The 16,465-nt window shown below is 45.7% G+C and overlaps 2 protein-coding genes across 10 annotated transcripts in view; one reads left to right on the top strand and one right to left on the bottom strand.

Moving 5' to 3' along the window:
• The window catches only part of LOC139039721 (acyl-coenzyme A synthetase ACSM1, mitochondrial-like), a 43,589-nt gene extending 33,237 nt beyond the window's left edge, over positions 1-10,352 (top strand). For all 3 annotated transcript variants that reach the window (XM_070484758.1, XM_070484759.1, XM_070484760.1), the window contains exons 11-14: positions 5,982-6,109; positions 7,176-7,275; positions 8,155-8,274; positions 10,026-10,352. In XM_070484758.1, coding sequence (XP_070340859.1) covers positions 5,982-6,109; positions 7,176-7,275; positions 8,155-8,274; positions 10,026-10,112 — 435 coding nt within the window. In that variant the 3' untranslated portion in view covers positions 10,113-10,352. The remainder of the gene's footprint in view (positions 1-5,981; positions 6,110-7,175; positions 7,276-8,154; positions 8,275-10,025) is intronic.
• The window catches only part of LOC106841716 (protein disulfide-isomerase-like protein of the testis), a 91,359-nt gene that overhangs the window by 60,269 nt on the left and 14,625 nt on the right, over positions 1-16,465 (bottom strand). For 6 of the 7 annotated variants that reach the window (XR_006513550.2, XR_011494258.1, XR_011494259.1 and 3 more), the window contains one exon: positions 8,124-8,456. The gene's annotated coding sequence lies outside the window, so the exon portion shown is untranslated. Of the gene's footprint in view, positions 1-8,123; positions 8,457-8,824; positions 10,019-16,465 lie in introns of those variants that run through there. The other variant, XR_011494262.1, reaches the window with a different exon arrangement.

Genomic DNA, 16,465 nt, shown 5'->3' with positions numbered 1-16,465 from the left:
TTGGGTGCATGGATATTTACACGTGTTATATCCTCCTGTTGGATTGTTCCCTTTATCATTATGTAGTGCCCTTCTTTGTCTCTTGCCACAGTTTTTGTTTTAAAGTCTATTTTGTCTGATATAAGTATTGCTACCCCAGCTTTCTCTTCATTTCCATTTGCATGAAGTATCTCTTCCCATCCCTTCACTTCCAGTTTGTGAGTGCTTTAGGTTTGAAGTATGTCTCTTGTGTGCAGCACATATGGGTCTTGTTATTTTATCCATTCAGCCACCCTATGTCTTTTGATTAGAGCATTTAGTGCATTGAAATTTAAAGTAGCTGTTGATAAGTGTGTAGTTTATTTCTTTTATTTTTTGTGTATTTATTATAGGTTTCTGGTTTGTGATTACCATGAGGTTCATATATAATAACATACATAAACAGCAATCTATATTAAGTTGATAGTCTCTTAAGTTTGACCTTTTACTAAAAGCCCTACGCTTTTACTCCCTCCCCCCACATTTTATGTGTTTGATATCATATTTAACTTCTTTTGGTGCATGTGTGTCCCTTAATCTCTTATGGAAATAGACAATTTTAGTACTTTTGTCTTTTGACCTTCATATTAGCTTTATATGATCTGCTACATTTACTGTATATTTGCCTTTACCAGTGACTGTTTTTCTTTGATAATTTTCTTATTCCTATTTGTGGTCTTTTATTTTCCACTTAAATAAGTTCCTTTAACATTTCTTGTAAGGCTGGTTTCTTAGAGATAACTTCCTTTAGTTTTTGCTTGTCTGGAAAACTATCACTCCTTCCATTCTGAATGATAACCTTGCTGGGTAGAGTATTCTTGGCTGTAGGTTTTTTCCTTTCAGCACTTTGAAATATCATGCCACTCCCTTCTAGTCTGTAAGGTTTCTGCTGAGAAGTCAGCTAATAGCCTTATAGGGTTTCTTTTGTTTGTAACTTGTTGCCTTTCTCTTGCAGCTTTTAGGCTTCTCTCTTTATCTTTAATTCTTGACATTGTAATTAAAATGTGTCTTGGTATGGGCCTCTTTGGGTTCATCTTGTTTGGTGCTCTCTGTGATTCCTGTACCTGGATATCTGTTTCTTTCCTTAAGTTAGGAAAGTTTTCAGTGCCTATTTCTTCAAATAGGTTTTCTGCCCCTTTGTCTCTCTCTTCTCCTCTGAGACACTGATGATATGGATGTTAGTATGCTTGATGTTGGCCCAGAGTGCCCTTAGACTGTCCTCATTCTTTTAAATTATTTTTTCTTTTTTCTGTTCAGCTTGGGTGATTTCTTCTACTCTTTCCTCCAGCTCACTGATCCATCCTTCTGTGTCATCTACTCTGCTGTTGATTCCCTCTAGTGAATCTTTCATTTCTATTATTGTATAGTATTCTTCAGTTCTGATTGATTCTTTTTTATATTTTCCAGTTCGCTGTTGAAGTTCTCACTGTGTTCATCTATTCCTCTTCCAAGATCAGTGAGCATCTTTATGACTATTAGCAGGTACTCTCTATCAGGTAGATTGTTTACCTCTGTTTTGTTTAGTTCTTTTTCTGAGGATTTGTCTTGTTCCCTTAACTGGAACATAGTCCTTGTATCCTCATTTTTTCTACTTCTCTGTGCCTATATCTATGTATTAGGCAGATCTTCTATGTCTCCTGATCTTGGAGATGTGGCCTTATGTAAGAGGTGCTTTATGGGGCCCAGCAATGTGCTTCCCTCTTGTCACCAGTTCCAAATGTTATGGAAGGGTCCCCTGTATGGGCTACCTGTGCCCTTCTGTTGTGGCAGGGCCGCTCTTGCTGCAGGTGCATGAATAAGCTAGGCTGACCCCTGGCCAGCTGGTTGTATGGCTCAGCTATATGCAGCTGCTACAGTCACTTTGGTCACTTTGTTGGGTGAGGGGAACCCCAGCGCAGCTGGCTGCAAGGTCTAATAGCACACACTTGCTGCTGTTTTGCTGTTAAGTGAGTCAGGACACCAGCATGGCTGGTTGCTAGGCTCAGGGGATCACCATTGCTGTAGGCCTTTGGCATGCAAGGATATTGTCAGCTCTCTCAGGAGTGCTGCTCGGTGGGGCCAGCCCCAGGCGTGGCAGCACACAATTGAAGGTGGGACAGATCTCCTGTGTGGCTGTTTAAGGAGGAGAGTGGCAGAAGTCTGCTGCAGCTGACAAGCCCCACCACCCACAGGCCCACACACCCAGCCAATGCAGTCCTGCCCCACGTGCACCCACTGAAGCAGACCCACTCACCCTGCTGAAGAGGTCCCACACACCCCATCTATTCAGGCCCACAAGTTCCTTGGGCTTGGTGGCTGGTGGGGCCAGTCCCTTGGGCAGGCTGCCTCCCCCGGCTGACCTGGATTAAACTAGTGTTCTAGTGGGCGGGGCAAGTCCCAGGGATAACAGTCCAAAGGAAGAAATCCAACGGTATCTGCCAACATTTGTGTTAGCATGCCTGTACTAAGTCACAACAATGGCTGCTGCCAGTGTCTCAGTCCCTGGGGAGGTGGGCCCAGCCGTCTCCTGCCTCTCTGAGACATGCTCAGAACTTATCAAGTGAGTCTCTGTTACCAAAGGACTATGCACCTTTCTTTCTGGTGATTTTTTGTTGGTTTCTGGGATGGTGAGTTTGTGTGTGGGCTCTTTAAGAGCAAGCTTTTCTTTGTCTTATGTCTGATGGCTCTTCTGGGGGTATTCCCCATTGGTTTTAATAGCCAGCAAAGCCAGGTATTATAACAGCCATCTTGGTTGTGCTGAATTCAAAAGCAGCTTACTGTGGCATAGCTCTCCTGCTCAGACCCCTGCTCCTCCAGGAAAAGCTTTGTACCTTAAGATTGCTCCTAGCCATGCAGCCCTGCAGCTAGAATGTGTTGTTTTGCTCAGAAGAAAGGTATTTCTGCCTCTTCCACCTCTGTCGGTGTTGTCCCTTGTTGTGGGAGTTCTTTTCATCCAGTTTCCAGTTCTCTCTCAGAGGTAAATGCTCCACAGGTAGTTGTCAATTTGTTGTGTCCGCGGGAGGAGGTTAGTTCAAAGCCCTCCTGTGCCACCACCTTCCCAGAAAACCCCTCAACTAATGTTTTGACAGAGATTTCCTTGAGCGCCAGGAGCTCAAACAAACAAAAACATCAACAACAACAACAAACAGGGGACAACCACTGTGTGGACTGGCTCTGTGTGAGGCGCCCTTCCACCACGTAGCCAGGCTTGCTCTGAGCCTAGGGATCAGCCTGACGTGAAAGCTTCAGGTCTTCTCAGGACTTCCTGAGCATGCATCCTTCCTGGGGATGTGATGACCTTTGAAATTCCCCCATGTTCACAGCTGTCTTGAATGTCTTAATTTCCCAGAAAATCTCTCCCTAGCTTCTCCTCCAGATCTTGATGGTCTACTGTATATCTCCACCCATAATCTCTTAGCTCTGGCATCTTTAGTTTCATAGTCTGCCTTGTAGCTTTTATGAGCAGTGCCTGCTGCTCTTCCCATCTGTATTCTGAGTTGTGTGAAATGAGTGCCTTGCGTCAGGCCTTCAGGTGTCCCCCCGACAGGTTAGAACAGATGTACACAATAATTTGCAAATAAGATGTGCTCTGCTCCCTTTGGTTGGAGCAGGGGGACTGGGAACCTGGCTACTGTCTACTCAAGACCGAATCTGCCATGCTGGGGAAAGGGGGGACAAGGCTGAGTAAAAATGGCATGAAACTTTCCTATCATTTTGAAGATGGCTTTTCCTTGATCGAGTCTTTGCATGGTTGCTGTAAACCTTTGACTCTTTTCCAGAGCTCTTGAAAAGTAAGCTCAGACAGACCCTGGTAGTTTGTTTGTTTGTTTTTGATGTTTTATGGGGGATCAAGAGCTTAGAGCTTCGTAGGTAAGCCATTTTTTTACATCACTCCCCATAGTATTTTTTAAAAGCAGGCACGGTTAAGAACCCACTTGGGTGTCTTTGTGGACTCTGCCCACATCTGTGTGGTAGATGGGATACTGTCCCCCTACCATTCAGGAGCTTTTCTTTGGCCTTAAGAGCATCATTCCTTCCCTGGATGTGTGAGTCCCATCATCCAGGTTTCAGTCTCTGACCCTACCTCAGATGACCAGCATGAAGAAAGTTCATTCCCATGGAAGACCTGTCCACAGCGGTGTGTCAGGTCAGCTGTATCAAAACCCAGCACACTGAGTTGGACAGCAGTTCAAGTGGTACATGAATGGAGGTGGGACTTTGCTGTACCCCATGATGCAGTGTTTCCTAAATTTAAGTCATCCATATCCACATCCACTATTTTTTACCTTTTCTGTGCATCATTTATATTATCACTTAATTTTTCTCTCTAAATCCACTTATTATTTTACTTTAAAATATTTGTATTTTTTAAAAAGTTGATTTGTTGTCACAAGTGAAAACAGTATCACTTGCCAAAAGCAGAAGACAATTATAACCATAACAATAATACAAACAAAATAATTTTCTTAACTTTTAGCTACATCCTGTTCCCACTAAAAGTTCCAATCTTGAAACATACCTTCCTCCTGGTAGTTCCAGAGCTTTTAAAAACACGTCAGAGCCAAATCAGAACAATTAGAAGCAAATCTCAAAAGGGATGTGATTCAAAATTTCTAAAATATTTCTATTCTGGAACTTCTTAAAATCATGTCATGTTCCACAACAAGGAAGATGCCAACACACTGGCTCAGGGGCCAAGTGCACAGTCTGTAGACCAAAAATTAAATTCAAATACCAACCCTTCCACTGACCAGCTGAGTGACTTTGAGCAAGTGATTGTGCCTCTCTGAGCATCAGTTTCCTCTTCTGTAACGTGGGCTATAAAAAATGCCAGCCTCACACAAAACCTGTATACAACTGTTCATAGCGGCTTTATTCATAATAGCTAAAAACTGGAAACGTCCCAGATGCCCTTGAATGGGTGAATGGTTAAACAAACTGTGGTTCATTCATAATGTGAAATACTATTCATCAATAAATAGGAGCAACCTATATTGATGAATACAACAACTTGGATGAATCTCTAGGAAACTACATTGAATGAGAAAATAAAAAAGAGTCAGTCCCAAAGGTTACATGCTATATGATTCCACTTATGGAACATTCTTAAAATGATAAAATTATAAAAGTGGAGAATAGACTAGTCATTACCAAGGGGTTAGCGATGGAGAGGGAGGTAGAAGAAGGAAGAGGAGGGAGGTGGACGTGGATATAAAAGCCACATGAGAGCTCCTAGTGATGACGGGACTGTCCTGTCTCTTGACTCTGGTGGTGGACACACAAGCTGACGTGATAAAATTGCATTGTACTAAATACACTCACACACACACAAACAGACACACACAATTGAGTACAAGTAAGAATCTGGGGAAATCTGGGTAAGTTCAGTGGATTGCATATATGTCAGTATCCTGGTTGTGACATTAAACTAAGTTTTGCAAGATGTTACCATTGGGAGAAACTCGATAAAGGGCACACAGGCGCTCTCTGTTTTATTTCTTACAACTTGCATGCAAGTCTACCATTGTCTTAAAATTAAAAGTTTAATTAAGATAATACCAGCCTCATAGACTTTCTGTGAGGATCAGGTGAGGTAGTGTTTTGGGAAGAAAATTCATTGAGCAAATGTTTATTGACACCTCCTGTCTGCCTAGGCCCTGTGTGAGGCTGATCTTCTCACAGTGAACCAAATACACAAGTTCATGTTCCAGTGGACATTGTCTTCTACTGGAGTGCCACACAAAAGTGAGGTGTTATTTTGAAAAATTGTCTTTAAAATTGGCTTCATATTGTCCACTAATGGAGCAGTAGCATGCATTGAGTGTTTGCACATAAAGAAAAGAGACTCAGAAAGGTGATGAAACTTTAGCAGGTGCCAGGTAGAGCGAGAAAGAGGATTCGAATCCAGATCTGAGCCCCAGGTTGCAGCTCTTCATCGCTAAACTCGCTGCCTTCTCCATAAAGGGGTGCTGTTCTGTCTACAGGATGACCCTGTGAAGACAGCAGACGCGGAGTGTGGGGACTTTTACAACACTGGGGACAGAGCGACCATGGATGCAGAGGGCTACATCTGGTTCCTGGGGAGGAGTGATGATGTCATCAATGCCTCTGGGTAGGTGTGGCTGAGCCAGGAAGGATCACCCTCACATGCCTGGTGGGGTCTAGCTTTCCCAGACATTCCTCCATGCATTGGGCACGGGACCCTCAGCCTAATTCTGAACAGAGCCGTGTCTATGGGGCCCTGGCCCTGGGGTATCTGTACACTTCCCCCAACCCCTGCATCCAGAAGAATCAATCAAAACGAAGTTCAAGAAGGTCTGGAAGAAAAACCATAATAAGACATCACGCAATTTAAAGAGAAGGGATGGCATGGGAAGAGAGACTTGTTTTGGCTCCTATTGGTGGGAGGAGATTGTTCTCCGTGCTCCTCTGATGGGCACAACATGTCGCAGAAAATCATCATCACCATCACCATCATCATGACAGCAGCTAACCATTATGGAGTACTTACTCTGTGAAAGCACTCTCCTCAGTGTTTTGTATAACCCAGTAGATACAACTATTATGCCCATATCACGCATGAGAAAACTGAGTCACTGACCAGTGAAGTAAGTTGCCTAAAGTTTCAAAGATAGTACAGTTTGTAGCCCAGATTCAAACCATGGTAGTCTGTCTCCCAACCCACTGTCCCAACCCTTACATGATCTAGGGGGGAAAATGACACAAGTAAAAAGCTCTCTTGGTTATTTCAGGGAAATTGAGTTTGTTTTATTTTTTAATTTCTAAAGCAAATGCTGATGTAGTGGGGAATGGGATGGAGAACTTTCATGAATGTTTAAGATAAAGTTTGAGGCTTCCAAGAGGTTCCATGCTGGAGGAGGCTCCTTAAGCCGAGCTGCAGAGCTCTAGGAGGACGGAGCTTCCACTCTCCTCCCTCTCAGAAGCAGCGAGGTCAGACGCCCTGAAGAGCATCTGTGCCTCGTGTTTCTTAGCATGGAACGTCCAGGTCTCCTGTAGTGGTCCCGCTACACAGCCTTTCGCAGGCCTCTGACTCCCTGTGACAGTTACCCTCTGTGCCAAGGGGAGATATGAGCCCCCAGAACATGAGATTCGAGGGCCTGGGTCACCCCAGCCCTGGTGTCTGCTCAGAACCAGAGAAGGAACCATCGATCCTGCAGGTATCGCATCGGGCCAACAGAGGTGGAGAGTGCCCTGGCCGAGCATCCAGCAGTGGCTGAGTCAGCTGTGGTGAGCAGCCCGGACCCGATTCGAGGGGAGGTGAGGAAGAGGACACGGAGGGCATCGTGTCTGTGTGGGCACTGGGAAAGCAGGTGCAGGGGAAACTTCCAGGCCATATCTACCCAGGACCTAGGCTGGAGGGAGGGCGCAGTTGGTGTGCGTGTGCACTTACACTGTGTGGTCACCAGGGGGCACTGTGGCCTCATGTGTGACTGAAAATGCTGCTGCTGCTGCTGCTGACGTCTAATATTTTAATGAGCTCTTATTATGTGCTCACTCATCTATTCCTCACAACAACCTAGTGAGTTCAGGACACTTATTATACCCTTTTTATACATAAGGAGACAGAGGCCTAAAGAAGTTAAACAACGTGCCCAGATCACACAGTGGTGGAGCAGAATGAGAATCTAAGCAGTCTGGCTCCAGAGCATGCCTTCCTTGATTCAGCAGGTGTTTACTGAGCACCTGCTATGTACAAGGCCCTGTCCATAAATAATAACATAAGAATAATAAATTACCACAATTATTAAATGCCCACAAGGTTCCAGGCACAGAAGTATACATACAACAATAGCAAAAATGATGAGGATGATAATGCTGATAGGAATAATAATAAAGTTAAACTAGCTTCATGTTTTACATGTATTATCTCGTGGAATCTTCACATAAACCCAGCGAGGAATGAACCTGTACTGTCCCCATTCCACGGAGAAGGAAAGTGAGGGTACGAGAGGTTAAGTAACTTTGCGAGGCGTAGAGTGGAGACTGGAAGTGTTGGCACTAGAACCTGGTCCTGTCCTGTTCCAAAGACTCAAGTGTCAACTTAGTTTTTTTGTTCATTAAGTAAATATTTACTTTTTTAAACTATTCAGTTGGTTGGCACTCACCTTGAGCCTCCCATCTGGTTCTGCACCGCAGGTGGTGAAGGCGTTTGTTGTCCTGACCCCACAGTTTCTGTCCCAGGACAGGGACCAGCTCACCAAGGAGCTGCAGGAGCACGTGAAGTCAGTGACGGCTCCGTACAAGTACCCGAGGAAGGTGAGTGAGGGCAGACGGACGGGCTGGTCCCCCGAGCCGTTCCTGCTGCTTCGCTGCCCCAAGTCTCAGAGGGTGGCTGGGGTGAACCTTAAACAGCCAATGGGACTAGCATTTTTCTCTTCAGATGAGACAATTGGCGTAGGGGTGGGGTGGAGCCAACTTAATCCAATGGAACCTCTATCCTGTGTCAGAAACCAAAGAAGAATCCATCACTGGCACGTTAACCTAAAGGAAAAAATCAGACAAGTGCCCAATGCTATCCAAGAAGGTTGTTTAAAGTCTTTCAAAATTTGAGACAGAAATCCGAATCAGGAGCTTCCAAACTGTTTTTAAGCATAATTCATGCTAAGAAATACATTCTATATTGCAGCTCAAAACATATATACATACATAACAAATAAAAATTGACAAAATGATATTTATCCTTACAACATGCAATGCATTCTGATATTCTTTATTCTTCTCTCTTTTTTTTTTAGATTGGCACCTGAGCTAACCACTATTGCCAATCTTCTTCTTTTTTTTTTCCTGCTTTTTCTCTCCAACTCACCCCAATACATAGTTGTATATTCTAGTTGTGGCATGTGGGACGCCTCCTCAGCATGGCCTGATGAGTGGTGCCATGTCCGAGCCCAGGATCCGAACGGGTGAAACCCTTGGTTGTGGAAGCAGAACGTGCGAACTTAACCGCTTGGCTATGGGGCCGGCCCCTACCTTTTTTGTTTTAAATGCTGCGTGCAAACTACAAAAATGTCCAACAATAGAGAAATGATTGTTATTCATGAAATTTAATATTCTCCTGTAATTTAAAATATTGCAGATATTTTTAATGTAAAAAATCACAATATATTATTAAGACTAAAAAAGGAAATGAAAGAATATACATGATATTATCCTATTTATTTAAAAGCAAAGTTTGAAAGGATACATATTGCAAAAGTTCCCATTTCCTTCCTCTGTAATCGTACTTCGCTTCATTGTCTGAATGTTGACAATACAGACTAGAAAGCTGCAGAGCTAATGTCTATTGAACATGTAGCATGTGGGCCAGGCCCTGGACTCAGTGCTTCACATGCATTGCTATTTCATTTAATAGTAATAGACCATCTCCACAACCCGAGATGCTCTAAGCATTCTACTTCACAGAGAAGAAACTGAGGCTCAGACTCACAGTAAATTGCCAGAGATTAGAGTTAATAAAAAGCAGAGCTGAACTCAGATCTGTGTATATTGGACAACAGAGTTCATGCCTCTAACATCAGGCTCTGCTGCCTCCTAGAGAGAACAGAGGGCACGAAGCAGGCAGGATGGGCTAGATGTTATTGTGGGGAACAAATAGCCCCCAAAGTCTCAGTGGCTTATAACAAGGAAGGCATCTTCCTTGCTCATGTCACATGTTCACCATGTCCAGGCTCTCCTGGGACCAGGATAAAGGAGCCACCATACAGGTATCCGCCAGGTGCTATAAGAGATGGACAGAGAGGGTGGCCAGGCTCAGTGGTTCCCAACTCTTCCGTTAGAGGTGGCACACTTCACTCCCACTCACGTTTCTTCGGTCAAAGCCTGCCCCAGGGCTGCATCCAACTTCAGGGGTCAGGAGGAGAACATGGCATCCTTGGTGGGCCCCATTTATGCCACCACATGGTGACAGCCTGTCTGGGGGACTGTGCAGGGGCAAAGGAGGGGAGAGGGGATTGGTAGGAAATGACAGTGGGACTAAGTCAGGGTGGATTTGCTTTCTCCTCAACCAGGTGGAGTTTGTCCCAGAGCTGCCCAAAACCATCACTGGCAAGATTAAAAGGAATGAACTTCGGAAAAAGGAGTTTGGTCAGCTGTAATCGTCAATAAACTCAGAAACCACTGTGTGACCTTGGACAAATCCCTGGCCACCTCAGTTTCGCTATATGGTGAGAGTGAGAATGGGGGTGTTGAGAATTGACTTGGAAGAGTATCAGGAATGCCATATTTCAGCATTTTTGTTTCTCTCAAATTAATATCAGGCACTCTTCTTCCTCTGTGCTTCCAGATGAGCACACAAATTGGGGTTGGAGGTAATAAAATATGAATATGAACGTCAACGGTGCCCCTGTATTGTGCATTCAAACTGTGGATGAACCTGTGCTAAATGTAGTCCCTCCATAACTCTCCCCAATCCCCATCAGAGAGAGCCCGGGGCCTGATTCTCCCTGCTGGCCCCAGCTTCCTGGGTGGCCCTGTGCACCCAGCAGATGTCCAGGACACAGAGGTCCAGGAGAGATGCTCCGAAGAGCCCCAAGCACCAGCCTCTCCTAGGTCCCAGCCTAGGTCCCACATGGGTGAGTGAGGGACCTGCTCTCTGGGAACCCAGGAGTCCTGTAGGACTCTTCCAGACCTCTCCAGAGGTACCCAGTCCCCCATTCATACACGGAGCTTTCACCCCTCAACTTTTGTACATATGCAGCCACCCACTCATGTCTTCCAAGGGCCCGCGAATCCCCTAGCCCTTCCCAGGGGTCCAGTGCCCTCCCCACACATCCTTCCCCTCACACTCTATAACCCTCTCCTGATATTCAGAGCCCTCGTGCACCCCAGCCTGGGGTCCTGTGAACTGATCCTTTACTCCATCCATCCTTGGGGCCTGAGATGGGACCATTAGGGAGAAAACCAGAGGCTGGGAGAAGGGCAGAAGGGGCTGAGCCTGGGGGTGGGAGAAGCACATACTGTCTCCTTCTCACCCACCACTAGGGTCACCCTTGGAGAGATCCCCTCTGCAGCTGCCCTTTTCTGGGGTGCACAGACACACACACTCACAGGGAAATAAGACACCACAAGCACAGGCACGGAATCACTCCCATCTTCACCTGGGGACTCAGGCATAAGGCTCAGGGACAGGCTCACACACAGACCCACACTGCAGACACAGGCAACAACCCTTGAGGAGAACACATGTGCACACAGACACACACACTTAGGGCCACATGAGACAGCCCCACAGGGCAGACCCTACACACATTGGACACACAACACAGAGAACACAGATACACACTTAGATACAATCAGGAACACACAAAGGGGCAGTAAATTTACACACAGAACCAATACACAAAGATATGAAACACAGACACACATAGACGCTCTAGCAGGGACACACATGCCCAGAGACACACACAGAGATTTGCACAACCAACATACACTCATTCAGAGATAGAGACGCAGACACAAAAATACATACAGATACACACAGAGAAAAACAGAGAGAGTGCCAGACAGTGGAAAACTAATGTCCACAATCAATATACTCACATACAGAAACTCATTTTTGTTCAGCAACAAATCTGGCAACCCAGATGGGACTCCTGTCCCTCTGAGGTCTTGGTCCTCCAGCTACCCTGGTCTCCAATGGATGGAGCAGTGCAGTGGGTGGCAGCAGTTCTGTTCACGCTACTGGGGGACAAGGATTGGTCCTCACTAGGGGGGCTCCCTTTCTGGCTCTTGTGTTGCTGGCTTGATGTCGCTGCCCCATGGGGAGACCCAGCAGCCATGCTGAGTGCCTCACTTGCAAGATCTCCCAGTGGAGGTAGGTAGTGCCAACCCCACAGCAGGGCTGTAAGAGTTCTCTCTTTAAGTTGTCTCACAAAGTCTGTTGGCTAGTCAGGTCTGAGAAGGGATTGTGCGGCCCAGGGGATGGAAGTGATCCTTTTGTTGCATAGTTGTGTCAGAGCTGATAAGGTGTGGGTTGGAGTTCCCGCCAGAGGTCACTGAATTTGAGCCTCTTATGTGTTTGTGTTGTGTCTGTGTTTGTGTGACCGGAGACACCCGGCATTGATCTTACTTCCTCCGCCATTCTGGACTCCAAAATCCCTTTTTTCCCCATCACCTCTGTCAACAATCTCTAGGGAAGACCCAGCGTCCAACCAGCCTGCTGTCCCTTTTATTCTCTGCTAAAGAATTCCCACCAATCTCCCTTTCCCTCCCAAACCACATCCTTAGATCTCAGTGGAGTGAATTGGTCTGTCTTACGCTGTTGCATAATTTGATCACCAACACAAAAGAACTTCTTTGGGGCGCTCTGATCAACTCATAGGTGTTTGTTGCTATTAATCCTCTTTTTTTTCCCTTAAAGTAGGAAATTCAATCCTAACTTTTACACCTCAGCCAGGGCTATCTAGATCTCCTCCCCAGTCCTCTCCTGTGGGACTCTCTAGCCTTCCAAGGGATTAGTGAATCGTACAGTATCCTGCCTACTCAGCTCCCCCAACTCGATTGCCCAGACCCACTTCGGCACCCAGATTGTCACCCTTGGTCTGCGTGGGTTTGGTTCCAGGCCAACAAAGTCCAACATATCTAGGCAAGATCTTGTGGCATCTGTGTCACTACTAATTACCATAAACTGCCCCTAGGAAGTTGGAAACAGACAATCACAAAGGACTCCAGAATATGGGAGGGGGGCGGGTCTAGGGGGTCTACCCCAGAGGAGAGCCTGCTAGGCTGCATCCCCCAGAATGGGAAGGTTTTCGGGTACTCTCCAGTGACCTGAAAGCAGTTAATCTTTTCCTGCAATATGGCCTGGCCACAATATTCACTGGAAGATATTCACTTTTCCTAAAGTGGCCAGAAAATGGAACCCTAAATTTCAAAACCATACTACAATTAGATCTATTTTTCAAAAGAACCAAGAAATGGGAAGAAATCTCCTATGTCCAATGCTTTATGGAACTTTATCAAAATAAATGGCTACCAAAAAAATGTAAAATTTACAGATTAAACGTTGAACCAAAGGCTTCAAAAATATTGACCATAGTACAGGATCCTTCTGATGAAGAGAACCTGCTCCTCCAAGTCAGGATACTTGGGGCCAGGGAAGGCCCACTTCAGAGTCCACCCCTCTCTCTGACTCCAGCTTCAGCTCCACCATCGAGTCAACTGGGGACCCCAGCGAGGCCTCCACTATATTCTCCTGATACACAGACCTCACTTCTGCTCAAGCCAGAAGTTGTAACCCCAAAGTCCCTTACCCTGTGGATTTGAGACCAAATCCATTGTAGTCCCTGCTGGGTAATTCCCCCACAGGGAATTTGACTCTTCAGTAATCCAAGACTCTTTACCCTCCTCTTCCAGATAGTACAATTGGACTGGGAACTAGTTTTAAGCCTCAGATCCACCACCTGAGACAGGTGTCTAATGGCGAAAGGGGACTTATTAATGTGCACATCCCCTTTTCCACCTCTGATTTGTATAATTGGAAGGCACAACTAAAGGACTGAAGGCAGAACCAGAGGAATTCATCAATTTGACAAAAGGAATCTTCTCCACCCATAATCCAATCCGGGCAGATATCCAAAGCCTGTTAACTACAGTCCTCATGGCTGAAAAATGTCAGCTGTTCTATTAAAGGCAAGGGAACAAGCAGACAATGAATATGACCCAGGGTCAGATATCCACAGGCCTAATTAACAGGCAGTACCAGGGATGGACCCAATGACCTAGATGACCAGGAAAAGCTGGAGCATTCTCATGGTCTGCTTTTGAGAGCTATGTAAATGGTGAGTCAGCCACCCGTTAACTGGTCCAAGCTGAGGAGGATCTATCAAGGTCCTGAGGAAACCCCTCTGCCTTTCTACAGAGGCTGCAGGATGGCCTCAGGCAGTATACCAATTGGGACCCTAACGCCCAAGGTAATACAGTGGTTCTTAATACCTATTTTATATCTCAAAGCACTCCAGATATCTGTAGGAAGCTCCAAAAATTGGCTATAGGTCCTCATACTAATTCTGCACAGCTAGTAGAGGCTGCTTTCAGGGTGTTCAACAACAAGGATGAAGCTGAGGAAAAAAAGGATGACAAAAAGATGCAGAGACAGGTAACTCTACTCACAGCAGCCCTCCAGGCTGCTCAAGGTAACCCAAGAGAGAGGAGGAAGATGCCATGGGTGAGTAACCCCGGCCCCCACAGAGGGACCAGAAGGCTGCCAACAAAGTTGGGGGCTAATCAATGTGAATACTGCTGGCAGGAAGGACACTGGTGGTGGGACTGTCTGAACCATCCCCAGAGAGGGAGGGGATCGAAGAGGACCGAATCTTACCAACTTCCCTTGACTACAGATGAGATGTGATGGGGCTGTGGGGTTCCCCGGTTTGCTCCAGGCAACAAAATCCTCATCTTCCTGAGGAGCCCTGAGTAACCTTGGCATTGGGAGGAGAGCAAGTTGAATTCTTGCTAGATACTGGAGCCACTTTTTCAGTCTTGAACACCCAGAAGGGAAACCTTTCCAAGAAAAAGTGTGATATAAAAGGAGTGGCAGGAAGAAGAGAAACTAAAAGGTTTCTGGAGCCTTTGACCTCTGAAATAGGACCTAAAATGTTAAAGCATTCTTTTCTATACATACCAGCATGCCCTGTTCCCCTTTTAGGGAGGGACATATTATTTAAGCTAGGGGCCTCGATAAGCTGGGAACAAGATAGAATAGAGATCCAAGTCCCTAAAAGTCTGCGAGTTGAGCTCATGGCCCTGTTGCAAGATACACCAGCACCTGAGAAGGAATTCTCCTAAATGTTTCAAGCTGAGTTAACTCAGAAGTAAGGGCATGAGGCAGGTGACACAAGCAGCCAGTGCCACGCCTGTAAAGGTGGGATTAAAGCAGATAGATCGTTGGCCTTGGGTAAAAAAATACCCCTGGAAGCCAGAGGCCATAAGAGGAATCCCTCCTGTCCTAACAGACTTTAGAACCAGGATTGATCAGGCCATGCAGATCCCCATGGAGTACTCCCATGTTACCCAATAAAAAGCCAGGAAGGGGAGAACAGAGATTTGTTCCAGACCTTAGGGCTATCAGTGAAGCAGTCCGAGACACACGTCCTGTAGTACCTAATCCTTACACCCTGCTAGCTAAGCTCCCTGGGAACAGCAGATTCTATACAGTGCTGGATGCTTTTTTCTGTATTTCATTGGATGCTGAGTCCAGGAAATATTTGCCTTTGAATGGGAGGACCCAGGCTCCCACCAAAGGCAACAGTACTGCTAGACTGTCTTACCCCAAGGGTTTAAGATCTCCCCTACTATCTTTGGGGAAATTCCGGGCTGAGATTTAAGGGAATTAAAATTAGAACAGAGTACTGTGCTACAGTTTGTAAAGGATATCCTAATAGCCAGCCCTACTAAGGAAATCTTTGATGAAAACACTATAGCTATGTCAAACTTCTTACCCAGTAAGGGATATAAAGTGTCTAAAGGGAAGGCACAATCTTTAAGGAAACTGTAAAGTATTTGGAGTTTATCATTTCAAGGGGACAATGCAGACTTCCTCAAGAGAGAAAAATGGTAATATGTCAAATTGCTCCACCAAAGACTCATAGACAGCTGCGAGGATTCTTAGGGATGGCTGACTTTTGCCACATTTGGATCCCTAACTTTGGACTGCCTGCCAAGTCTCTCTACAACAAACTACAGGGGCCAGAAATGGACTCTTCGAATGGTATAAGCTGTGTGACCAAGCTTTCAATAAACATAAAAACTTGCTAATGGAAGTGTCTGCACAGGACTTACCAGACTTGAGCACGACATTTGACCTGTTTGTTCATGAAAGACAGTGAATAGCTATAGAATTATTAAAGCAAATGTTGGGATCCTTAAAAAGAGTGGTAGCCTATTTCTCAAAACAACTAAACACTATGGTAAAAGGATGGCCCCCATATATAAGAGCTGTAGCTGCCACGTGCCTATTAATCAAGGAGGCAGAAAAATCGACAATGGACAACCTATGATGATGTGGACCCCCCATCAAGTCTTCAGCCCACTAGAGACTAAGGGACATCTTTGGCTATCTCAAAATAGAGTACTACAGTATCAGGCTGTGCTGCTAGATTCTCCTCAGATTTCCTTAAAACCCTGTCATACCCGAAACCCAGCTACCCTACTCCCTGATTCCAGTGGGCCTATTACCCATGCCTGCCTAGAAGGGATTGATCAGGTTTACTCTAACTGCAAAGACCTCCAGAGAGAACCACTGCCTAATGCAGAGGAAGTATGATTTTTCTATGGGAGCAGCTTCACGCATAATGGACAAAGGAGAGCAGGTTATGCAGCAGCGTTCTTGCAGGCAACCCACACACTGTCCACCAATGCCCCCCACATTCCACCTTCTCCTCACTCAGGCCCTGCCCCACAGAGGCAAACACTAAGGCATAGGAGCCAGGCACCCAGTCTATGCAGGCCT

This window comes from Equus asinus, chromosome 14 (assembly GCF_041296235.1).
Source record: "Equus asinus isolate D_3611 breed Donkey chromosome 14, EquAss-T2T_v2, whole genome shotgun sequence".
NCBI classification, from domain to species: Eukaryota; Metazoa; Chordata; class Mammalia; order Perissodactyla; family Equidae; genus Equus; species Equus asinus.
The sequence above is the reverse complement of the archived record's forward strand: the minus strand, read 5'-3'. Positions and strand labels throughout refer to the sequence as shown.